The sequence below is a fragment of the Anabrus simplex genome, chromosome 1 (assembly GCF_040414725.1).
Source record: "Anabrus simplex isolate iqAnaSimp1 chromosome 1, ASM4041472v1, whole genome shotgun sequence".
Lineage (NCBI taxonomy): Eukaryota > Metazoa > Arthropoda > Insecta > Orthoptera > Tettigoniidae > Anabrus > Anabrus simplex.
In genome coordinates, this window is record NC_090265.1 from 1,376,416,591 (window position 1) to 1,376,444,314 (window position 27,724).

Below are 27,724 nucleotides of genomic sequence, written 5' to 3' on the forward strand. Positions count from 1 at the left end.
ACTGTACTCGGCACGCAAGGAAGTAGCGCTGTTTGGCCAGGCTTTCTCTTGCTAAAGGCATCATCTTAGTGTACATTTTGCCATCACTTGAGTCACTTTGAAAGGCTGACATCATCTAGCAATTGATAAAGTATGATTTTTATATGAGGATACTATTTGCTTCTTTGTACTAAGGAACATAGGTACATAAGATTTACATGATCTCTTCCTTCTTACAATGAATAAACTTTTAATGTCCACCTATTCTATACAATAATAATGTTTTTTTATAGATGTAATTACAACATTTTAATTATATTCAGTACTAGTTTAGACGCATTTTTGCTTCATCCTCAGCTGTACAAAGAAATCGGAAAATAGGTAAATGATATAAAACTCATGATAAATATTAAATTGTACATGATGCATTGTATGTAAGCTTTGGGAAGGGATTCTTTCTGATTATATTAGACATGTTTGTGAAATTAATAACTGGTTCGATAGAAGGCAATTCGGTTTTAGGAAAGGTTATTCCACTGAAGCTCAACTTGTAGGATTCCAGCAAGATACAGCAGATATCTTGGATTCTGGAGGTCAAGTGGACTGTATCGCGATTGACCTGTCTAAAGCATTTGATAGGGTGGATCATGGGAGACTACTGGCAAAAATGAGTGCAGTTGGACTAGACAAAAGAGTGACTGAATGGGTTGCTATATTTCTAGAAAATAGATCTCAGAATTAGAGTAGGTGAAGCTTTATCTGACCCTGTAATAATTAAGAGGGGAATTCCTCAAGGCAGTATTATCGGACCTTTATGTTTTCTTATATATATAAATGATATGAGTAAAGAAGTGGAATCGGAGGTAAGGCTTTTTGCGGATGATGTTATTCTCTATAGAGTGATAAATAAGTTACAAGATTGTGAGCAACTGCAACGTGACCTCGAAAATGTTGTGAGATGGACAGCAGGCAATGGTATGTTGATAAACGGGGTTAAAAGTCAGGTTGTGAGTTTCACAAATAGGAAAAGTCCTCTCAGTTTTAATTACTGTGTTAATGGGGTGAAAGTTCCTTTTGGGGATCATTGTAAGTATCTAGGTGTTAATATAAGGAAAGATCTTCATTGGGGTAATCACATAAATGGGATTGTAAATAAAGGGTACCGATCTCTGCACATGGTTATGAGGGTGTTTAGGGGTTGTAGTAAGGATGTAAAGGAGAGGGCATATCAGTCTCTGGTAAGACCCCAACTAGAGTATGATTCCAGTGTGTGGGACCCTCACCAGGATTACCTGATTCAAGAACTGGAAAAAATCCAAAGAAAAGCAGCTCGATTTGTTCTGGGTGATTTCCGACAAAAGAGTAGCATTACAAAAATGTTGCAATGTTTGGGTTGGGAAGAATTGAGAGAAAGAAGAAGAGCTGCTCGACTAAGTGGTATGTTAGGAGCTGTCAGCGGAGAGATGGCGTGGAATGACATTAGTAGACGAATAAGTTTGAATGGCGTTTATAAAAGTAGGAAAGATCACAATATGAAGATAAAGTTGGAATTCAAGAGGACAAACTGGGGCAAATATTCATTTATAGGAAGAGGAGTTACGGATTGGAATAACTTACCAAGGGAGATGTTCAATAAATTTCCAATTTCTTTGAAATCATTTAGGAAAAGGCTAGGAAAGCAACAGATAGGGAATCTGCCACCTGGGCGACTGCCCTAAATGCAAATCTGTATTGATTGATTGATTGATTGATTGATTGATTGATTGATTGATTGATTGATTGATATTAAAACCCTATGAAGTCTACATTAAAACAATGGCACATAATAAAACCTTATTGAACAAGTTAAAGACTTGTGAGTCAAAAAAATATTCTGAATGTTGAATGACATTTCTCAAGTTGATTCATGTCCTTGTGGACATACAGTAGTAAGCTCAATAAATTTGGTGAATGATTTACAATAATAAAATAGCTTGTGTTTTAAAACATTTTTACACCTTAATTTAACTACAGTTCATAAACTGCAGAGCCTTCTTAAAATAATCGTGAATATAAACTGCTGAATAAAATTTTGGGGTATGGTGGAATTCTTCTATATCTAAGGCCTATGAGGTGGAAACAGATAAATAACTCCTTAAGATGTAAACAGGAACTATGTTTTTCAGTTCAAATGTGGAACCCACGGAAAATAAAAAACGCCAATAACAATTCGAAGTGGAAAGTTTTTAGACTCTACTCAATAATATAATTGTATGCAAGACTCACCCCATACAGCTGTAGACTGATTGTAATGTAAATAACATGAGGTAAACAATAGACAGCTCGAGTCAGGTATGCATCTTTGGACGGGACAAGGGAGGGACAATAGGGGTAGGCAGAAGTAGGGCGTAGGTAGTGGTCATGTGGAGGAGATCTGGTGGGCGTGGACTACGAAATGAATATTTAGAAAACTTTTTGTGCATAAGACGTAAAATTACTCTTGTTTGGAATTTGAACATTTTTTTAAAGAAATACTATAAGGAAATCATGAGTTTTATGTAATTTACCTATTTTTCCGATTTCTTTGTACAGCTGAGGATGACGCAAAAATGCATCAAAACTAGACCTGAATATAATTAAAATGTTGTAATTACATCTATAAACATCATTATTATTGTATTGAATAGGTAGACATTAAAAGTTTATTCATTGTAATTCTCAGTTCAATACGGACAAAAAGAAAATGAAATTTCTTACGTTAACTCTTCCTTCTTACAAATTTGGTTAATGTGCTTCTTTCTTTTTAAGGAAAGATGTATATTCCTATTGTGTGGGGTGAACCTCTTCAGAAAACAGACAAGAAGTTGCCAGTAATAGTGTTTTCACATGGCCTAGGGGCTACCAGATTCTTCTATTCCATTTTGTGTGCAGAACTTGCATCACATGGTTTTGTTGTAGCTGCCCTGGAGCACAGGTAAGTGAACTTCATTCCTTCAAAATCAATAATAAAATGTGCTTGGGTCATCAGTACATAAGTTGTTTGACGTAGCTTTCCCTATCATCCTATCCTTTGCTAACCTCTTTATCACTATTTAACTCTGTTTCATGCCTCTATTCTAAGCTATATTCATGGTATCGGTCTCCTTCTACCCTTCTTGCCTCTTACGCTTCCTTCAAAAACCAATGAATAGTTCTGGTGAAATAAGAAATCAAAAACAAAAGTATCGAAATGCAGTTGAATGATGCCAGGTGATACAGGAGATGTCAGATAAGGAAATGAAGCAAGGTCATAGAACACTAAGAACAGAGGTGTAATTTGTTCTCTGCACTTTTCCTGGAGTTGTCTTGCACAGAATTCAGAAATATGGTTGTCCTAAATACAAAATTGAAATAAGTTCTTCTTGAACCTTTGGAGTATTCTCTCAATGCACTGTATCTCTGAGAAGGGCGTGGAAAACAGAATACAGGCTGCCCATGTGGCCTTTGGATGTATCTCACATCGTGTATTCCAGAACAAAGATCTAAGTATCCACACAAAAATAATGGTGTACCAAGCTGTTGTTATTTCTACGTTACTCTATGGGCGTGAAACCTGGACCCTATATCACCAGAACATCAAGAAACTTGGAACGCTTTCATCAACAAAAACTTAGATCCATCATGTACATCAAATGGGATGACTATATAACTAATATAGCAGTTCTTGAGAAAGCAAAGCTGAATAGTATCGAAGTGCCACCATCGTTGGTCATCCACTTAGATGGGCAGGCCATGTCCATCATATGAGTGACAGTAGACTCCCTCGGCAAATCTTGTATAGTGAACTCAGCACCGGCAAGAGGGCTCGTGGTGCTCCTCTGAAGCGATATAAAGACCAACTTAAGCAGACCATGAGAAGAGTAGACATAAACCCAAATATTTGGAATACTCTCGCATTGCGATCTCAGCTGCAGTTGCACAGTTTGAGCAGGAATGTCGAAGACCGGAAGAGAAGATCCGCCAGAGAAAGAAGCTACGTCAACACTGCCACGTCCCCCATTTATGTCGAATGCAACATGTGTGGTCACATGTTTTATGCGAGAATTGGTCTGATAAGCCATCAGCGCGACCTATCGTGTGGACTAAGGATTACAGAACTGCAGGCGAGGAATGAAAACTCGGATACGAGTATCGGCCGACAACGACGATTTCTGAAAGTGAAACCAAGGACAACTTTGACAGTTTAGTAGAACATAACCTTACCTTAGAAATATGACCTTTTCCTGTATCTCCATTACTTTCATTAGTTCATGATAGTCATAGTCTGTTGTCATAGTTAAATTTAATTTTTAGCAAGATGAGGCTATTTCTTGCATGCTAATGTTCCAAGTAAACACAGTATGTCAACATCTTATTTTGGAAAGGGATCTGAGTCATTTTACGATACAATACAATACAATACAATACAACCGCACTTTTTTAAAGCATTCTTTACTACTATGTGATGCATATATTACATTATAATGAATAAAAATTAAGCCAATTTATTTCCAGAAAAAAGTATTTGAAAACTGCCAACAGAGGTCCCTTTCTGCAATAAAATCAAAAAAATATATCTTGTTTTTATTTTTATTTTGAGTTTTTAATACCAAAACATATCACAATACATAACTTTCAACTACAGTAAATTCATGTCCTTGTCCTGAGGTGGTTCAGCTCGTTTTAGGCACACCCCCAATGGAGGTGAGCTGCATGTACCTTTTTAACGACATACCAGCCGTGTCAATATTAAATTTCTGGCAGTCCTGGGAATCAAACCCGGGCCTCCAAGAACAGTAGCTAATAGTGCTAACTAACTTGGTTAGTTAGTGTTATTCCATTACATTACAGAGGTGGACAACTTTTAATTTAATACATAACAGAATTTTCAGAACTTCTCAAATAATCAAAAAAGAAAAAGAAAATTGAAAATACCAGTACTGAAAATTGGAATTACACATTTTGTACCTGTTTTGATTTTATGTTGTTATATTAAAAATAAAATGGGATACAGAAGATCAGCTTTGAAACTGCATTTGAATACATAACTTTAAATTGTAATAGACCACATAAAATACTGTATTTACGTGAATAGTACCCGCATATTTTTAAAACAAATTTCAGGGACGAAATTGGGACGTGGGTTTTATTTGTGTCAATGTTGGCATTTTTTTCCCCTTCAAAATCAGCCTTCCTAAAGTTAGGGTGCAGGGATTATTCGGTGGCGGGGATTATTTGCGTAAATACGGTAGGTCAGAATTTCTAAAAATGAGCGTAATGTTACATTAAAAATAATTTTGGATACTTGTATGATACTGATTTAACTGCAAATGGGCACTGTATTATGCTAAAAGTTCCCGAACTTGGCTGGTATTTCATTGCTTCTTCTTCTTCTTTTCTTCATGGGGCCTCTTAGTTCCTAATTAGCGTTAACTTCTAAGATCTTTTGCTACTATGTTTTTCCTTCATTCCCACCTAGATATACCTCCTACCTTCACAAAGATGCAGGTTGTTCTTATTGGGTCTTCTTGGATTTTTTCTCTCTCTTCACCTGGTAGTCCTAGAGTGAAGAATCTGATTCAACCCAGCGCCTCACATTCGAAAAGTATGTGTTCAGCTGATTCCTCTGCTTCATTGCATTTCCTACATATGTTGTCTCTTATTACTCCAATTCCGTGTAGGTGTTTTTTCGGATGGCAGAGTCCTGTCAACAGTCCTACTACCCATCTTATATTTTCTCTGCTGAGTTTCAACAGTTCTTTAGTACGCTTCTTGTTTGGTCCTTTTATCAGTTCCTTTGCAAGCCTGCATCCTGGAGTATTTTTCCAGTTTTCCATTTGTTTCTTTTGTACCCATTTTCCTATGTAGTGTCGGGCTTGTCCGTTTCTGGGCCTACAAAATGTGTTTCTGCCCCTTTCCTGGCCAGTTTATCTGCCTTTTCATTTCCTTCTATACCTGCATGCCCTGGTACCCATATTATTTTGACAATGTTGTACTTTGAGAGCTTCAGGAGAAGAGAGTGGCAATACCAGACAATTCTGGATATTATCCGGACTGCCTCTAGTGCCTTAATGGCCGCTTGGCTGTCCATAAAACTGAAAATGTTCTTATTCTTATAGTTCATTTTCAAATTTTCTTCAAGACAGGTTGTGATTGCTATCACTTCCGCTTGACTGTAGTGTGTCTGCCCAGGCTCATCTATATTGATTTCTCAGGTCTTCCCCCGTTGATCCCTCCTCCTGTACCATCCACAGTCTTTGAGCAATCATTCCACCACACTATATCTTCTTTTTCAGTATTCCATTTGTCGATATCCCAGTCTTGTTTTTTTATTATCTGGTTCTCAAACGGTTTTTCAAAGTTGTACTTTGGTATCATATGATCAGAAGGCATGTGTAGAACTTCCTCTGATATTACTCTGTTAATTTTACAGTGTCCTAGATTGGGTCTTTGTGCATTCCAGCACTCTGATTGTGCCAATCTATATGAACTCATTCTAGCCTGTCCTTTTATGAAATTGCATAGTGATGGGATTGAAGAGTCCCAAAAATATAAACTTGGCAACTAACCAAGCCAAGTGTAAAGGGAGAATTCAGGGAAGGTGTCCGTATGTTGTTGCCGAGAGAAGAACTGAAATTGTTAGATGAAGAATGGGATACTCAAAAAAAGGTTGTGGTTGGTACAGCAGAAAAAATATGTGGATGACAGAGTCAAATAAGAAAACCCAAAGAAACTGCCTGGTGGAATGATGATATTAAAAAGGTTATCAATGACAGAAACCATGCAAGAAGATCCTTATATCAACCAAGAACACGGGGAGATCAACATGAAATAGAAGAGAAGGTGTCACTTTACAGAAATAAAAAATTACAGGTCAAATAGTTGGTTGTAGCTGAAAAGCAGAAATGCAAGGAAGATCTGGCCAAAATAACCAAAATAACGCAGAATGGAAATAAAAAACTGTTATACAGTATTGTTAAGAATAGAAGAACCCAAAATGAATCTATCCAATCTGTAGAACTTCCTAATGGTGAGATGACTAGGGATAAAACCAAAATATCACAGGAGTTCCAAAGGCACTTTGAAACTTTGCTGAACTGTTATGAAAATGTCATTCCATTAGACGACGAACCTTATGATTTTGGCAGCACAAATACCACTAGTCTGACATGGTTGGAAGTAGAGACAGCAATATCTAAGCTAAACAACAACACATCAACTGGATCAGATGAATTAAGTGTTGAGATGATCAAAGTACTAGGAGAGGTAGGACAACAGTGGATGTACAGGGTACTATATAGAATCTGGAAAGAGAATGTAATACCCAATGACTGGAAGCAAGGAGTCATCATCCCATTGTTGAAAAAAAGGAGATAGAAAGAAATGTACCAACTACAGAGGTATAACTCTGCTGTCACATGGCCTCAAAATCTACGAATCCATCCTTGAGAGCAGGATTAGAAAATATATTGAACCTACACTTGAGGAGGATCAATATGGATTTAGACCTCACAGATCAACTATAGATCTCATTTTTGCCACCAGAATGCTCTATGAGAAGTATTGGGAGAAAGGTAAAACACTTATAACTGTTTTCCTGGACATCGAGAAAGCATATGACCAAGTACCGTGCAGGCATATATGGGAATGTTTGAGACATAAGAAAGTGCCTGATGACATCATAGCACGAGTACAATGATTATATGATGAAACCAAGTGTTGTGTCCAGGTCCAGGATGGAAGGTCTGGTTGGTTTGAAACGAAGAGTGGAGTCCAGCAAGGAAGTTGTCTTTTGCCACTTCTCATCATAATCATAATGGATGAAGTTTAAAAATGGTTAAGAGAAAGGATCCAACAACTAATGCCCTGGTTTTTGCTGATGATGTAATGGTATGGGGTGAGACAGAAGTGGAAGTACAAATTAGACTAGATCTCTGGTATGAAGCTTTTACAACCTTACGTCTCAAAATCAGCAAAACGAAGACAGTTGGCTTGGTGATGAGTAGAAACTCTCCAAACTGTTCATCTAAAAATTGGAGATAAGGAGATGGATATTGTAGGTAGTGTAGGTAGTGTTCTGTCATCAGACAATACCATACATCAAGAGATTAGTAACAGAATACAGAAAGCTTCCAAATTCTATCACGCTGTATGTCAAATACTTTGGGATACTTTCCGTTAGTTTCCAAGATCAGCTTGTACAAAATATATCTAGTACCTATATTGACGTATGGCCTGGAAGCAGCAACACTTACTGGACCAACAAAGAGTCATCTTCAGGCAACAGAAACGAAGTTCCTCCGTTCTTGTCTACAAAAAACAAAAATGGATAAAATAAGGAATGTGGATATCCGACAACAGCTTGGATTGGAAAGAAGCTTGCTGGAGACTCTAGAAGTGAAGAGATTGCAATGGTATGGTCACATGAAAAGAATGAACCCTCACAGGACTCCTTGAACATACTTTGACCACAATATTCCTGGGAAGAGACCAAGAGGAATACCTCATGATGTTTGGGAAAAACAGATAATGAAGGACCTTGAAATTAGAGATGTGAACTGGTGTTGCATATATGAGCAGCATCTGTGGATGGATAGAACAAACTGGAGGAGGCTCGTAAACAACTGCACCCGGCTTGCTGAAGCGAAGAAATGATGATGATAGTTATGGGAGGTCTAATAAACTATTCAAGGCTTCTGTCGGCGTAGTTCTCACAGCCCCAATTATGGCTATGCATGCCATTCTCTGTAGGCTATCCAGTCTACTGCCGACTTTTCTTTGACTTACTTTCTGCCCACCAGATGACTGCAGCATAGGCCATCAACGGTGTAATGATCATTGTGTATATCCACATTAACACTGATGGTATTAGGCCCCATGTCTTCCCAGTGGCTCTTTTACATGCATACAGCAAGTTCTTGGCCCGGGTTATGTTCCTTTCTATATGTGGATTCTGGGTTAGATTTTTATCTAACACTACACCTAGGTGCAGTGCCTGTTCTTCCATATATATCTTGCCCATCTCCACCAGATTGAGTGATCTTTGCATGAGGTCCTGGATAACACTCATCACCTTACCTCGTAATTTCATTGCTTACTATTTTTCCATCTTATTTTATTATATCATATTCCTCTTATAAATTTCAGGGTATCTGATTTCTTCTTTCCCTTTTTTGGGTGAGGAATTATTGACATAATCCAATAAATCTGCTTGAGATAAACAAAAAATATATACATAAAGTTCTCCGCTACACGGAAAAGCATAGAACCATGGATATGCTTTTGGGCTTAGAAGATGAGAGAGCGATTACAGATTCTTTGGTTGTTCCCCTCGTAATAGCCTCTTACAACATGCAATGGGTACAGATAATGCATCCTTTCACTTCACCCACAGGCTGACCAGCAGCTATTTGGTAGGCCATGGCTGCACCATGGGGTTTGGTTCTAAGTCTACTGAAAGTAATAAATTAAACCATTCAAAGTACAGTAATTATTTTTAAAAACTTGCTATAAATAACCTTTTATCATATCAGTTCTGACTAACCCTACTGGGCTTTCTAATTTTTTTCATTGAGAGCATAAAATGCTTATACTCTTGTTAATTACACTGTTATTTGAATATCTTCCCTTGGATATGTTGTTATATTGTTGTTACTTGTTGTTCTTTTCTTCATACAGGGATAGCTCTGCTTGTACATCATTTTACTATAAATCTTCTGAGGACAAGGAAAAGTTAAAACCAACATGGATTCCTTTCAAAAGAGTGCCTTTGGGACCGAATCACTACGCTGCAAGAGAACAGCAGGTTTGTCAGCAATGATATACCATTACATCTTTATTCTTGTGCCTCATCTGAACTGGACACTGGGGGCCTAGTTTTTGCTCCCAGGTAGGCCAGAGGACCACTTCATGCTTCTTGTGGTATGGTGTCTAGTTCCTTTCTACTTCTCCCCTTGTTAATAGCATTTGGATGATCTATCCAAGTGGTCACCACACCCAGTGTTGGCAAACTGGAAAGGAACTTCAAATCAAGTTGCATGTAGAGAGATGGCAATATGAAAAGGAACTGACAGTAGGACAGATGCAATGACAGGACTACATCACAAGAGGGAGCAATAAAAAAGGAGATGAGGACAAACATGAAGACCTGAAAGGATAAGGACAATCTCCATACCTTCCTATATCACCTTCTTAGATAGGCCTAGGCTTTCCCCTTATTGATCTTAATTCTTCTACAGCTATTTCTTCTCGGTCCCCGACAAGCTCATTTCTGCTCTCCAGCTTCATCAACACTCCTTGAGAGATCATCTGGACAGATATTTCTTTATGTTAAGAGTATATGATAATAAAGCCAGATAAGGACAGGAAAATGGAAGAGATAAAATTATAAAGATGGATACAGTTGGTAAAAGATTAGGAACACGGGATAAGCACAAAAGGAGAAAAGGAACCCAACTAGTCATTATAAGTAATGGAGAGGAACAAACTAGCAGCAAATCAAGTCACATGTAGAGGGACTGGAACATTAAAATGAACACATAATTGGAGAGAGACAATGTCAGGACAATATCGGAAGAGGTAGCACTAGAAAAAGAGACAAGGACAGACATGAAAATGCAAAAGGATAAGGACAATCTCCATATCTTTGCAATCTTCAAAGAGGAAGCTCTCTTCTCATCAATCCTAATTCTCCTACATTCATTTCTTCTTGGTCACCAACAAGCTCATTTCTGCTTCCCAGCTTTATCAGGAGGACGAACTTCAACACTAATTGTATTGTGAGAATTGTACAATAATAAGGAAACCAGATAAACACAGAAAAAAGGAAAGAGATAAAATAATAAAGATGAATACAGTTGTTAAAAGATTAGAAACACAGGATAAACACAAAAGGAGAAGAGAACCTAACATTAAAAAGGAAATTGTAACATTTTTTCATGTCTGAGAGGAAGAGGAGTTTTATATGATGCAGTAAATTGTTTCACTATCAAACTTGATTATGTCATCTTCATGAACGTAAAGACGCTATGCCATTGGCTGAAATTTTGAAGGGAACAGCGTCACTCAAGGAATGCAATACAGGTAGTTGTACACCAAATCTGTGACAATAAACAGTCCTAAACAAATAAAAGAGTGAAATAAGCAATGGCAAGTAAGCAATAACATTTCAAACATACATACATTACTGCAGAAAATGATACAGTTCACCAGCAACCTTGAAGAAACTATGTGCTCTTATCTTAATAGAAAATATACTCTTAAAAAATGACTCTATTGTGGATGAGGAGTGTAATTTGCAGTGTTGTTTTTTAATTTTCCATTTTCCCCACTAATGTGAAGCACTAAGTTTCATACAGTACGTCACATAGAGACTCGCTGTTAAAAGATAGTTTGTGAAAAAAAAGTTACGGTGCCGGGCTGAGTGGCTCAGATGGTTGAGGCTCTGGCCTTCCAACCCCAACTTGGCAGGTTCGATCCTGGCTCAGTCCAGTGGTATTTGAAGGTGCTCAAATATGTCAACCTTGTGTCGGTAGAATTACTGACATGTAAAAGAAATCCTGCAGGACAAAATTCTGGCACCTCGGTATCTCCAAATATGTAGTTAGTGTGATGTAAAAACAATAACATTATTTAATTAAGAAATTATGAGATGGCAATATTTGTTTACAACCTTTGACCATGAGTGTAAAATTTCTGCCGAACACATTCCTTGAATATACTGCATGTGTTCAGTTCTTGTTCTGGTACCTCTGGTTGAGTACTGAGTTGCCTGATTTGGTTACAAAACACAGAGTCACAAAGTGGTGCTGATATCACGTAGTGCAACCCTATTTCATGGTTAAATGAAATAACAAGATGTTTAAGCATAAAAGCTATGAAGAGCCAGGTGACGATGCACCAAGATGGTTCGCTGCAAATCAACAGTGTATGGGACCCTCACCAGGATTACCTGATTCAAGAACTGGAAAAAATCCAAAGAAAAGCAGCTCGATTTGTTCTGGGTGATTTCCGACAAAAGAGTAGCGTTACAAAAATGTTGCAATGTTTGGGTTGGGAAGAATTGAGAGAAAGAAGAAGAGCTGCTCGACTAAGTAGTATGTTCCGAGCTGTCAGCGGAGAGATGGCATGGAATGACATTAGTAGACGAATAAGTTTGAATGGCGTTTATAAAAGTAGGAAAGATCACAATATGAAGATAAAGTTGGAATTCAAGAGGACAAAATGGGGCAAATATTCATTTATAGGAAGGGGAGTTAGGGATTGGAATAACTTACCAAGGGAGATGTTCTATAAATTTCCAATTTCTTTGAAATAATTTAGGAAAAGGCTAGGAAAGCAACAGATAGGGAATCTGCCACCTGGGCGACTGCCCTAAATGCAGATCAGTATTGATTGATTGATTGATTGATTGATTGATTGATTGATTGATTGATTGATTGATTGAACATTACCAAAAGCAGTATACAGAAGAGTTTACTATCTAAACTTTTGCCAAACCACCTGTTTTGTGAAACATGCAAGTGTGATTTTTTAATTAAACATGGAGGACATGATGACTGCCAAAGGCATATGAAATCTAAAAAATGTGAAGAGTACGGGCGTATCAAAGGGCGATGCAAGACACTCACCATTTATTTCACACATTTTTTGACTGAACACAACTTTCCCTCATCTGCAGGAGATTATGATAGATGATTATTCAAGCCATGTTCCCCCAACTTGAAAATTGCTAAAAAGTGTGGAAGTGGCAGAACCAAGATAACTGCAGTAGTGAGAAGTATGCCTGAGTCATCAGTATCAGAAATGGTTAACAGTCTTCAAAATGCGCCTTACTCATTGTCTACTGATTTTTTTTTTTTTTTTGCAAGGTGCTTTACGTCGCACCGACACAGATAGGTCTTATGGCAACGATGGGACAGGGAAGGGCTAGGAGTGGGAAGGAAGCGGCCGTGGCCTTAATTAAGGTACAGCCCCAGCATTTTCCTGGTGTGAAAATGGGAAACCACGGAAAACCATTTTCAGGGCTGCCGACAGTGGGGTTCGAACCTACTATTTCCCGAATACTGGATACTGGCCGCACTTAAGCGACTGAAGCTATCGAGCTCGGTCTACTGATGTTAGTTATGATAACAATGACTGTCAATTGTATCCATTGGTGTTTACTTATTTTAGTGAGAAAAAAGAACAGATTGTTACTCTGCTACTTGCTTTGGTGGAATGTGATGATAACACTGGGGAAGGAATATTTCAAGTGTTGGATATAGACAAGGCTGTATTGGCGCATGAGTCTGCAAAACCTTTTGGATGCAGTTTCTTTTTTAATTCTTAATTACGACTCTTTAGAGTATGTAGAAATGCAGGTAGTCACCAAATTTTGTGGTCGGGCTTATCTTGAGTCACCATTAAAGATGGCGAATGAGCCACATCATGTTGACGCCATAATCAGCATGATCCCTGGTCCAATCCTTTTTATTTTTAAGGGCAATTTAAAATACTAAAAAAAGGTGTATTGCACCTTTATTTATATCTTTCACCCTTTCAGTGAAAAGTACAAAATATAAAAATGAACACTAACATAATTTTACTTCTATGTGTTTTCATAACACTTAATTAGATTGACCTTTTTTTTTTAAAACTAAGAAGTTAATGCAAACTTTCTTCTAAGCAAAGAAGTAATTAACTTCAAAAGTTTGTGACGTGGCTACTGCCCTGGCACCATGTCATTGTAGGCCTCCGTGCTCCGCCTAACATGAACACGATGCACGCACACCATGTTGCCATTTATGTGTTTAGTTTGTTAACAATCAGTTCATTCATATATGAGTGCTTTACAAATGGTGTTGTGACAGTGTACATGAATATCTATTGTAGTGCTGCCAGTGAAGCGAAAACTCATGGGAGATTAAAATGTGTGTGTGTGTTTTGCAGTGGACTGAATAGCTTAATACTTAAGTCTACGGCTAAAATCTTTGTAATAGTTCAAAGTGCAAATGAGCATAAAGATGAAGTTTCAAAATGGCTTCTTGGTTTTTTTTCCATCCCATTGAAGAAAATCAAACATTTTCATGGCACAAAGTGTGCCTTGCGACTTATGTTAGTGAAGAGAAAATTAGAAGAAGTCAGAAAGCACTGGAGAAGCAGAAGTAGAATAGCATAATGAGAACAGTGGCTCTTCTACATTAATTTAATCCTTGACAGTGTGGCCAAAGAAATCCTAAATATATGGACTTGAAATATAAATGTATTATTTGCTGTCAAAAAACCAAGAAAAATGATGATAAATTATTTATTTTAAGTGAACGTCCGGCAGCTGAACTTTTTTTCAAAGTAGCTTGAGATAAAAGTGATATTGTATTTACTAGAATGTGTAAGTGTAACACAGTTGACAATTTGTTGGCGCTAGAAGTCAGATATCACAAATCGTGCCTAAGAGATTACACCTACATTAGGGGGAAGTTGGGAAATAAAGGGGGTCGGCCCTCTCAAACAGTACCTCGAGAGGTTCTACAGGAACCATTAAACCAGTTGTTGAGAGAAATAAGTGTCAGGTTCAAAAAATAAAGCTTTTGAACTAATTTAACTAATGGAATCATTGAAATTAATGGCATTGAGGAGATTGCTATCAAAAACAGAATTACAAAGATCTTTTAATTGATACTTTGGAGAAAAATTTATAATTTCACAACCATCTGATAGGTCAAAGTCACCAATGGTAATGATGAGTAACGAATCTTTGGAAGAAATGGCTGAACGAATCCGACAAATTGATAATTCAGAGAGGACTATTAAAGACCCAACAGTTAAACTGAGGAAAGAAATGCTGCATTCCAGACTACAGTGTGAAGGATACATTATGGATGAAACTGTAATAGAAAGATGCTTAAACAGCTTTATACTTCCCCCAGTCTGGGAGTTATTCATTAAGATTTTTTTGCCAATAAGAAACTGCTGACAGACAAGAAGCTGCATTGTGCTAAATCTGTATATTTGGACTTACACTTTTCAAATCATACGGGAGCAGCCTCCAGAATATACGTGCATGCTTTTCATGCTGTACAACCTGGATCAGAGCTAATGATTTATAGTTCAGATAGGCCTACTGATGTTTTTGTTTTGGTCATTCATTTCTGGCCAAACTTGAAAAATTATAACTACTCAGGTCTATTGATGCGAGTTACATCTAAAAATCAAGAAAAATAGGTTGCCACAATATCTGACACCTTGGGAGATACAAATACTAATGTCCTACCAGCACTACACGCTTTTGCTGGTTGCAACATAATAAGCAAAATATCTTCAAAGAACAAGGCCTGGAATGAAATTAAACAACCGTACATACAAGGCATCCTTAAGCCACTGGGAAACGAACTACCTCTCACACACTCATACTCGACAGCTCTGAAACAACTACATTCAAAACTAAGAAATAAACCAGGACTAACAGCAGATGAAGCACATTATATATCCATATGGTACACCGAACTGTGGGACTTGGTTGTCATTAGACAGAATTCCATGCTCTTCAGATGGCTGGATCTGAGGGCTGCTTCAAGGTCCACTCAGCCTATATAATTACAATTGAGGCGCTATCTAATGATGAGATAGTGGCCCCGGTTTAGAAAGCTAAGTATAGTAGCCAAGAGGATTCATTGTGCCAACACGACACGTCATAATCTGCAGGCCTTTGGGCAGAACAGTGATCACTTGGTAGACCATGGCTCTTCGTGTCTGTTGAGCCATTGGGTTTGGTTTTGATTTTGTCTAAAAGAGCTCAGTGGACCTAACAGTACTACCATCCTTACTGACAGTCAAGACAAGCTGGCATGATGGAAAGAATAATTCAGTCCACTTTTAAATCACAGCTCCATTACTCCTGAGAACTTCTTCAAGCATGTACGTCAACATCCTCAACAGCCTTGAATGGCTCCCCATCCAACTTCTCAAGAAAACAGTAAAGCCCTTGACACTCTGAAAGCAAGAAAGGTTGCTGAACCAGACCAACATTACCCTAGAATCCATTCAAAGTGGCAGCTTACCTCTGAAAACCAGGCTCTTTTCTATGACCCTTCTAATATGGGAAACCCAAACGTAACAGCTGGCATGAAGAGTTCAATCACTGTCACAATCTGTAAAAAAGGTGACTAAAATTTTTGTGGTAATTATAGCCATATTTCCTTGCTCTCTGTAGCAGGAAAAGCTTTTGCTAGAATCTTATTGAATTTTCCTCAAGTAGTCCCTGAGAAGATACTTCCAGAATCTCAGTGTGGATTTTGCACCTCCAGGGGCACCATCGGTATGACCTTCTGTACAAGACAACTGAAGGAGGAGTGCAAAGTAGAACAGAAAACACTGCTTTTAATACTTTATGATCTGGAAAAGGCCTTTGATACAGTGTCCAGCAATGCAATGTGGATTGTTCTAAGGTAATTTGGCTGCCTTGAACGTTTTGTTGGACTCATTCAAGCACTTCATGATGATATAATTAGACAGGTACTTAATCAGAATGACTTATCTGTGGAATATCCAGTTATTAATCGGCTCAAGCAAGATTGTATACTTGCACCTACATTTTTTACTCTGTTCCTGACAGGTATGCTCTATGTGGTGTAGAAATCAGATTTGATAGGGAAGTTTTTAATCAGGCCATGTTACGTGTACAAAGGCTCACAAACCTCACCTGGATCATTGAATTGTGTTACACAGGTGGTGATGGTTGCAATTATTGTTCTAAGAGGAAGTACAACTGGACAACCATCCTCTATTAACACTAATCGGAGGGAAGTCCTGCCCCGCGGTGTAGGGGGTAATGCGTCCGCCTCTCACCCGACAGCCCCGGGTTCGATTTCCGGCTGGGTCAGGGTTTTTAAATTGTAATGATTAATATCCCTGGCCTGGGAACTGGGTGTTTGTGATGTCCTTAATCTTCCTTTCCTCACACACAACATTCCACACTACTGCCATTCCAGTTACACACAGGTTCATACAATACGGTGCCAGTAGGGTCAAAAGAACCACATGGGTCGATGCCCCGAACAATTAGCATTTTTTTTTTAAATCAGGGGGAAAAATGGAAGGGGTCCAACACTTCAAAAAATGAAGGTACTGATCAAAGAAAGACAAGGGCCACAAAGGGTGTGAAACTGAGAGACTCCCTAGGATTCGCAAACCTAAAATACCATTGGAGTCAATACGCAAATAACCATACTTATTCAGCTCTCTGTTGGAACACTCTGTCAACTGCTTCAAGAGTGCAAATGATCAATTTGGCTTGGCTATCAACTTTCATAAAAGTAAAGTGCTTGCACAGCCAGCTCCTGGAACTTTTTTCTCAGATTTTGATATTTTCACCTCTGATATGCCTCTCAAACTAGAGGATTACTTCTCATATCTAGGAAGCATTTTCTCAGTCAACTGCACCTCAGAGAATGATATAGAAAATGGAATATGTGCTGCTTACAAAGCTCTTGGACAACTGCTGCATTGAGTCTTCCTGAGGTGTTGTTGTCTAAACATTATCATCATGATATTGAGAAACTGGAATGTTTCCACCAGCAAAATCTTAGATCCATTATGAACGTCGAATGGGATAACTATGTATCCAATGTTGCAGTTCTTGAGAGGACACAGATGTACAGTGTAGATGCTACCATCATTAGTCATTAGCTTGGATGGACTGGATATATCCAGCATATGGGAGACAACAGACTTCCTCCGCTTATCCTATATAGTGAACATGGGGCTGATGATCTAGATGTTAAGCCCCTTTATACAACAAGCATCATCATCATCATCATCATCATAATAGTGAACACAGCATTGACAGATCGTATGGCACCCCTCTGAAGTGATATAAGTATTATAAGGACCACAGATGTAAAACTGAACACTTGCATGCTAATGCAGAAGATCATTCTTGTTGGCGCATCATGCTGTTGTGCAGTTTGAATGCCACATCCTTCACTCTCCATTAGATGCTATGTTTGTGGTCACAGGTTTTATGCTATGGTTTCTTTAGTCACCAATGACAGCAACACAGGCTAAACAGGTGATGACAGAAGTGCAGGAGAGAAACAAAAGCTTGGATACAAGTATCGACCACCGCTGACGAGTGTATTATTATACATCTACTTCAGTGACGAAATTTCCCTCTGGCGAAAATGAAATGATCATAAATACACTGCCTGACAAAAAAATTGAAGTATCCAGAAGGGGAGGAGGAAATGAAGTAAAACTTCATATGTTTTTTTTGTTTTTTTTTTGCTAGGGGCTTTACGTCGCACCGACACAGATAGGTCTTATGGCGACGATGGGATAGGAAAGGCCTAGGAGTTGGAAGGAAGCGGCCGTGGCCTTAATTAAGGTACAGCCCCAGCATTTGCCTGGTGTGAAAATGGGAAACCACGGAAAACCATCTTCAGGGCTGCCGATAGTGGGATTCGAACCTACTATCTCCCGGATGCAAGCTCACAGCCGCGCGCCTCTACGCGCACGGCCAACTCGCCCGGTCGCTTCATATGTTGAGAGGGTATGTGATGTTATTTCAGCGATTACAAAATCCAGTCAAATTTATGAAGAACTTGGCAGTACGAGCCCACTTATCAGTATGATGATGATGATGATGATGATGATAATAATAATAATAATAATAATAATAATAATAATAATAATAATAATAATAATAATAATAATAATAATAATCGTATGGCCTCAGCTACCATGTGCAGACATTTCAATCTGACACCATCTGGCTGTCTGCTCGTCAATTTCGACATTCCGTTTTACTCTAAGCCCACTAGATAGCAGACCGAGTAAACCGAAACTCTCTTGGGTGTCTATGGCTGAGATTTAATGAATTTTGTCGGGTAAACACCAAATGTGTCACCAGAGATATTTTACATGCTGACATCGTACGACATGGAGTGTTGAATGGACTTTTTTCCGCCCTTCAAAAATCCAACTATCTCTGCCGGGTTTGAACCCGCTATCTTGGGATCCGGAGGCCGACACTCTACCACAGATCCACAGAGGCAGCTATCAGTATGATGTTACACCCCCTCTGGCCTGGATGTACACACTGATTCCATTGGGAAGGATGTCAGAAAGCCGTTGTATCCTCTCCTGAGGCAAACTGGTCCACAACTTTAGTAACGGGTCCTCGATATCCTGGATACTGGCACTGGGATGGAGTTAACGTCCGAGCTGGTCCCTCACATGTTCTGTCAGGGACAGATCTGGGGATCTTGCTCACCACGGGAGTATCTCAATATCGCACAGACAGTTCACAGAGACATGTGCCACATGTGGACGAGCATTGTCCTGTTGAGAAATGGCACCACGATATTGTCATATGAGAGGTAACACATGAAGATGCAGGATGTCCATGATGTACTGTTGTGCCATCTGAGTTCTGTCAATCACTACCACCCATGACCAGAAGTCAAACCCGATGGCTCCCCACACCATGATGCTAGGAGTAACACTGCTGTGCCCCTCCAAAACATTGGAAGAATGGGGCCTCTCCCAAGGTCACCAGCATACTCACTAACGATGGTCCCTCCGGGGTAGTGTAGAACTGCAATTTATCGCTGAACACAATGCAATGCCATTCATCAGCAGTCCATGCTTCCCAGTTACGGCACCACTCCAAGCACAGCCGTTTGTGTTGTGGTGTTAATAGCAGCCTACGCATGGGAAGGTAGTTTCCTAGTCTGGCTGCTCATAGTCTCCGACCAATGGTGGGAGATGACACACAATGTTGCAGGCAGTTCATTTCTTTTTCTTGGATGGCAGGTGCAGATGTGAAGGGGTTATGATGTGCTTGGCACACAATACGGTGATCCTCCCTTGTGGTGGACAGACATTGTTGACCAAAACCGTGATAATGAGTATGCTTGTCCTCACGTTCCCATGCATTCCTCCATCGGGCCACAGTCACATCCCACTGCCCCACAAATCTAGATATTGCACAATTTGACCAGCCAGCCAAATGGAGACCCACAATGAGGCCCCTTTCAAACTCTGTCAGGTGCTGATAATGCTGTCTCACACAAGTAAGTGGCATCTGCATGTCCTTCACAGTGATCACTCAACATCTGACGCTGTTCACGCCCCTTATGTACCCTATCAGGCCTGGTAACAACACTAATGCACTCTGGGGGCCGTTTTACTTGTCACAGAGAATTACAACTCTAATAATTCACATACCTGCCGATGGTGTGTACATGTAAAAAGTTACATTGACACCCTACCGTTTCTTCTAGGTGCTTCAGTTTGTTTTTGTTTTTTTTCAGGCAGTGTATGTCTTAATAAAATGTGTGACAGGATGTTACTTAGCAACTGTCTAAGCTGTGATGTGAAGTATTGAGTGATGGCCATGGCATACAAATCCATGGCCTATGCAACTTTCAAGGTACTGTTGCTAGATAACATCGCATCACACATTTTGTTATATGACACTATCGAAAAATTTGACCATTTTTTGGTCCTAGGTGGTCTGTATTGACTACGACAGTTATAATACTCCTCGCCTAGCATCATGGTTCACATTATACATTTGGAAGCATTAAAATAATGAGAACAATAGAACTGTAATTTTAATAAGTTTTTTAGATATATTTTATTATGAGTTGTAATAATTTTGAGAGTCCAGGTATGTATGGATGTTTTTAAAATTTGTGATAGCTGATAAAAAGAATGGTCCTTTCTCGAAACATGTACGTTTAATGTTGACAACAACTTTGTTTGTCATTGTATGTATTAAGTATTGACAGGGCAGACCCAATAAAGACACCTCAAGTATTATAATTTTTGGATGATCCCCAGGTCTGAGACATATTTATGTCCAAAAAAAATTGTCAGCATTGTGAACGTACATTTAAAATCTTATTTAACTAAAAATTTTGTAAAATTTTGTTTTCACTGGGAAGAACTTTCTTCTAAAATGCTAACCTAATTCTGAGTTATAAGAATAAGGGACAGTCAGATTAAAACTGAACACCCACTACAATGTGACCATGGAATGGTTTTATTCAAAAGTAATTCCCAAAAGCCTTAATACATTTATCCCACTGGGAGTCAAGACGATCATCAATTCCAGTTTTGTAGAAAGAGGTAGGTCGCTGACGGATCCACAACAGCATCAACTCTTGCACTTCCTCATCTGAATGAAACTGACGTCCACAAATGTCTTTCTTCCTCAATGATTCGTTGTTATTCCCAGAAAAGGCCATCAATCCGCCCTATCACATCAGGAGTAATGGCTCGATGGGCCTGTACTGGGTGTGCATCGTCTTGCAGCGATGTGCGCCCTTCTCGGATTTTCCTATGCCACTCATCCACACTTGCTATGGACATGCAGTGTTCACGATACACAGCAGACACGTGGCGATATGTTTCGCGTATTCCAGCACCCTCAACCACCAGAAAACGAACCACACTTCATTGCTCTTCTTTGCTTGCCTGCATTTCTACAGCTGAATGAACACACACTAGACCAGTCCGTGCACCAACAAAGACATAACCCAACAACTGCATGCACCTGTGAGCTGCCACCTTCAACACAGAATGTGTGTTATGGTGGGTTTTCATTTTTAATTTGACTGCCCCTTATAGTTAAAATGAGGAATATTGTTGCAAAGCGTGTTATGTCCACAGAATATAATTTTACAGGAACAGCAAGAAACTGACTGCAAGCAAACAATACAGGTTATCTCTAAACACTCAAATGGAAGTGTAACTGTGTTAGGCATGTATCAAGAATCCACTGAAAATGAAATCACTCCAAACTTGATTTTCATAAGAATTTGCATATCATACTGTGTCTTCGTAAGGTCTTTAAAGTGCAAAATCACACTGTCATTGTTAACAGAAGCTTGAGGGTACACTCTTTCCTTCAACAAACTTTACATTCTGTTTAAGCCTCTGTCTGGTTCCAAGCAGTCTCATACCTCTCCAACCTCTCTATTAATTTCGTGTGGCTATTTCTAGCCGAGTGCAGCCCTTGTAAGGCAGACCCTCCGACGAGGGTGGGCGGCATCTGCCATGTGTAGGGAACTGCGTGTTATTGTGGTGGAGGATAGTGTTGTGTGTGGTGTGTGAGTTGCAGGGATGTTGGGGACAGCACAAACACCCAGCCCCCGGGCCATTGGAATTAACCAATGAAGGTTAAAATCCCCGACCCGGCCGGGAATCGAACCCGGGAACCTCTCTATTGATGTTTTGCTTATTATCACCAGCAGCAGTTCTAGTATCAACAGTGTGTGAGTAAAACTCTGTTTATTTGTTTTGTCTCCAGTTGCCTCCAAACCCTTTCTTCAAGATATTTGTCACGTCATTAATCTTTGCTAAATTCACTCTTCTGTTGGGCGCAATTTGTATTGGATCTAACACAAGGTTCATCATTTTCTCTCCTTTCAGGATGGGCATAAATTTCTTTGAAGGGTCATGAAACCAATAGGTGACCTCCATTTTGGATCTCACACCCACCCTTCCATCCTTTCCATACTTCTTAAGCATAACCCATTTCAGTTCATTAATGCCATCTAATTTCTTGAAATATTCACTCAGTGACTTAAAATCTTTCACATCACAGTCTTCTCCTAAACAATGAACTTCTCCCACTGACTGATAAATATTTTGATAGTCTCGAGGTGTCAACAGCATGGAGTATTTTTGGAGCTATTTCTCAACAACACGGAAAACTCTGTCTGCAGGTAGGAATGTTTTCTTTCCTTTTACAATTTGCTTTACGTTGCACCGACACAGATAAGTCTTATGGCAATGATGGGATAGAAAAGTGGGAAGGAAGCAACCATGGCCTTAATTAGGGTACAGCCCCAGCATTTGCCAGGTGTGAAAACGGAAAACTACAGAAAACCATCTTTAGGGCTACCAACAGTGGGGTTCGAACCCACTATCTCCTGGATGCAAACTCACAGCTGTGTGCCCCTAACTGCATGGCCAACTGGCCCAGTAGGTAGGAATGAATGGCCTCTGATAGGGAAGAATAATGTTTGGGATCTTTCCTAAGTAGGTAAAATGCTAGCACATGAATAACCTGCATATAATTTTATTTATTTTGGCTGCCACAGCCATCCAAAAAAAGTGTGTCAATTTTCCTTGGGGAAACGTACTCTTTTTCCAGGAATATCTAAAGAATGTAATGACATCAACTGCACCCCGACTGTCAGACATTAAAATGAGGGGTTTTGTTTTTAACATCTGTAATGCAAAACACGTAGTAACTTTAGACATGATAATAAGCTTTTGGGGTTTTGCTGAATTAAGAAAACAAGGTGAAATTCTTTACATTTGACAGAGAACTTTACTCTGTATCTTCAGAAGAATATCTTGACTACTCATGAGGAACACTTCTCCAATAATGAATGTTTGAATTTAAGAATGCTTCACCATTGGTCTATAGTAAGTGGTACTCTCATTCATCACCAGATGGCTCACTGTCAGCATTCCAAGTGCAAGTTGACAAACTCCATCTAAGCTCTCATTAAGATGTTACACCGTATGTACGTTGTGAAGTAACCGCAAGATCATGAGACGGATCAGGGATGAACGTGGTAGAAGAAGTAAATAGAAATAAAAATCAGTGGGGTGGGGGGTAGGGGGGCATAACAGGTATACACATGTTATGAAAGTATGACAACACACAGCCTGGAATGAACCGTTTGGTGGTGAGGAACGTATGAATTTGGAATACACCGAAATGAAATAACAATAGTGAAAGGACAAGGAAGAGATTTTTACTTATTTCTATAGCTTCCCAGGCTATGCAGTTAAGTGATATAACATGTGTACCCCTTTCATGCCACCCCCCCTTCCTGGATCGACTCACACTCATTATGCTCAGTTTTTTGTACACACTTTCTTTCCATTCCTCAGCTCTGTCTTATTCTTCTGTCCCGTGAGTCTTTCATTACATTTTATTTTATTATTTTTACTTCTATTTATTTCTTCTACCACTTTTGTCCCTGATTAATCTGATGACCTTGTGGTTACTTCACAACGCACTTACAGTGTAACAAGAAACAGCTCCCACTTGGAATGCTGACAGTGATCCATCTGGTGATGAATGAGAGTACCACTTACTATAGACTAACGGTAAAGCATTCTTAAATTCAAACCTTCATTATTGGAGAAGTTTTCCTCATGAAAAGTCAAGATTTTCCTGTGAAGATGTGGAGGAAAGTTCTCTGCATAACGTAAGGAATTTCACCTTGTTTTCTTGACATGGCAAAAGCCCAAGAGCTTTTTATCATGTTTACTGTTACGGGCTGTGAAAGAATCAATCTAAATGTAGTAAGCGGCTGTACTTGCTGCTTGTTGAAAGATGCTAATGCAGGCATATCAAGATCAACCGCATGCCAGGCAAGCTGCATGCAGGGTGTCTTTACTCTCGCGCGGTCTCGGCTAGCACACGCTGATTTGAGTGAAGAAATTCTAAGGAGATTCATTAGGGGTGCACAGTATTCCTTCCTTCATTACGAACAAAGTGTGCTACCTCTAAATGAGAACGGCCCTTCACCAATATCATTAATAAGGCACCGTAAATTGTTAATATACTGTACATGAAATAATAATAATAAACACATTATTGATATATTCAGAGACAATAGAATTGTAGACTACATCAATACTACACACATTAACCAAATATTAAATGAAGAATCAAGAATCAAATTCTGACATGTTCAAGATACATAAAGTAATAAATTATGAGTATTCTAGTTGATTAAACAAAAGTGTGATGAAATAACTAAAAACATTGTGGTAAGCACTTGTCTACACCCTGGTCATCGTGGTTTGTCTTCCTCTGAAAATAAAAAATAAGCTGCCTAAAATTGACCCATTTATGTTCACTGATTTCCTGAGCCCTGTTGACAATTGCTGGCAATGTTAGGCTTAATGGTAATGGCAGACGCTATTTTCATTACTGCATTGAGATGGATGTCTGTTAGCTGAGATTGGAATCGAGATTTTTGATCATCCTGTAAAAGAACTATTCACATCTGTGAGTACTTTCAAAGATTGACAGGATTTCTGGCTAAAAAGAAAAAAAAGAAAAGCCAATATTAGAAACTACCATTGTTCGGACATTACTGTTTCGTGGCCCGGCTCCATGGCTAAATGGTTAGTGTGCTGGCCTTTGGTCACAGGGGCCCAGGGTTCGATTCCCAGCAGGGTCGGGAATTTTAACCATCATAGGTTAATTTCTCTGGCACAGGGGCTGGGTGTATATGTCGTCTTCATCATTTCATCCTCATCAGGACGCTCAGGTCGCCTAGGGGCCCCAGGTTTGATTCCCGGCAGGGTCAGGAATTTTAACCATCATTGGTTAATTTCTCTGGCACGGGAGCTGGGTGTTTGTGTCGTCTTCATCATAATTTCATCCTCATCATGACACGCAGTTCACCTACGGGCGTCAAATCAGAAGACCTGCATTTGGCAAACCGAATATGTCCTCGGACACTCCCGTCACTAAAAGCCATACGTCATTTCATTACATTTCACTGTTTCATGTTCTCCTAACAAACTACTAAAAAAAAAAAAATACATCCTTTATGTACACTTACAGCTTTCAAAGTACTTTGTAGCTCCGCTATTAATTTCAGCCTCTCATCAATAGTAATACCACTGTACTGAGGTGCACGATACAGCTCGTAATGATGCCTGACATTAAAATTTTGCAGATGACATGCTTTTTACATGGAATAACTTAAAACATTCTGGTAAGCACTTGTCTACACCCTGGTCATCATGGTTTCTGAGCTTCTCCTTCATGTTCGCGACTTAGGAAACAGAGCGACCATTCCGAGTCAAATTTACCGTAAATTTTCCTCTTACCACTCTCGTCCTGCATCATCCTATTGTTTCACATGGCACAAAAAGATCTGGTTTACTCATCCCTGCTATGAGCGAACGTACTGTCAGTTCAACTCCCTTCCCTCCTGCCTATAGAGGAGAAGTTCTGCCCACACACATGCGGGCAGTCATTTCTAGACCATGTGATGCCTTACTGTGGGCACTGTTTGACATGCCTGTGCTAATGGATCCCTCTGGATCATCACGCATTAGTCTGAGGAATGTTTTAGCTCTCTGAGTTTGTAACCGCCCAGCTCGGTGATGGAATTATTTTTCTCCTTTCCTGTTGCAGTAACTAATTTGTGCCACATTGGAAGAAAATAACTACAAGTATCTTTGGCTGGAGTTCCAAATCCTAGGTTGAATTTTGTATTAAATATCCATTGAAAAAAAGAAGCACTTCTTCACTTGCAATCCTGCGCCACACTTGTATCGTGTAAATTCCAAACAGTTTGTTAATGGTTGGTTAGTTCCGATGAAAGATACAGTTGTTGGCTTTTCTCCTTCAGATAGTGACTTTCTTTGGCCTTTAGATTAGAAATAAAGGCAATTACTTTCTCCCTCTTTGCTACAAATTTGTCTTTAGTGCGGTCATCACCTCTTAGATCTCTACATCCTTCATCAGACTGAAGTGCTTTAGCAATAAAATTTAGTCTGCTCTGCCCAAACCTAAAAAATTTCCCAAAAAATCTAGCTCACACTGGCTTTATGAAACCATACACTGGAATCTTATAAGTTACTACCATAGATGTAGGCCTCCTTTTGTCATCTCCTCTCGAGCGATGCCTCTTGGGTGTTGAAACTGCTACCATCAGTGAAAGTCACCTATCTTGCTCAGCTTTGTTGTGAGTAGCCTTGTTGAGAAAATGTCCTGGTATGCTACAGCAAATAAATCAATCATATAATGTTGCATGTAAGTGTAATTATCACAATTTCTGTAAAAAATAAAATAAAAAATACCAATACTAGAATGAAAAGTGTGAATATAGTGTCTCCATTTAAATAACTAATATGAACTGGATTGAAATAACGTGTCTAATAATGCACTTCAGTATTATAGGCGTGTATCATAAAACAAATTGTCATGGTTTCTGCACTTCATTCATACCTTGCCTTGTGAATTTTAACTGCCGTGTGTTCTTTCCTTCTGTCTGTTTTGGCTCCCTTTAGAATGCTCTCCTGCACTAATATTGTGCCCCATCTTGAGACTAAAATGGAAGTAAGGCTGCCCAGTGTTATTGTTAGAATTTGGTGTCTAATCTGCATAGTAGCCAACATTACACAACAACTTCTGTTGTATTCAATGTGACAGAATGTATCCGTGGACTTAAACATGATTTGCGCCAAACACTTTGGCAGACAAAATACGATTTACAATGACAGCTAGTTTTTCAGCTTAATTTTCACTAGGACTAAATGTGGTTTGACCCAATTGGACCTTACTGCATGAAAGAGCACATGAGAAACCATATGAAACTCAATTTTGTCCAGAGGTGGACATAATACAGTTTGCAACGATAGTCCTCAAATTTTTCTCCTTGAATTACATCTAAACCAGTTTATGCTGTGAAGGTATATTTTGGAAACATCTTCTTTTTTATTGAATTTATGCATATTATCTGTTTGTAAACATTTCTATAAAATTATTATATATATTATTTTTAGATAAGAGCAAGGGCTATGGAATGTCGGAGGACTGTTGATTTGCTAGAAAAATTAAATGTTGGCACACCTGTAGAAAATGTTCTTGGTTGTGATTTTGAACTTTCTCAGTTTAAGGTAAGTAAATTATTTGTTTGTTACACTTTCAGGGAAAGTTTTCTAATTGTCAGAACAAGTATCTCTGACATAATCTGATATAAGAGGTTTGAAA

At 39.0% G+C, this 27,724-nt stretch overlaps 1 protein-coding gene across 2 annotated transcripts in view; it reads left to right on the top strand.

Moving 5' to 3' along the window:
- LOC136858360 (platelet-activating factor acetylhydrolase) overlaps nucleotides 1–27,724 on the top strand; it is a 109,984-nt gene that overhangs the window by 49,290 nt on the left and 32,970 nt on the right. Inside the window, exons 4-6 of one of the 2 annotated variants that reach the window (XM_067137841.2) lie at nucleotides 2,767–2,932; nucleotides 9,655–9,781; nucleotides 27,517–27,630. In XM_067137841.2, coding sequence (XP_066993942.2) covers nucleotides 2,767–2,932; nucleotides 9,655–9,781; nucleotides 27,517–27,630 — 407 coding nt within the window. The remainder of the gene's footprint in view (nucleotides 1–2,766; nucleotides 2,933–9,654; nucleotides 9,782–27,516; nucleotides 27,631–27,724) is intronic. The other variant, XM_067137842.2, reaches the window with a different exon arrangement.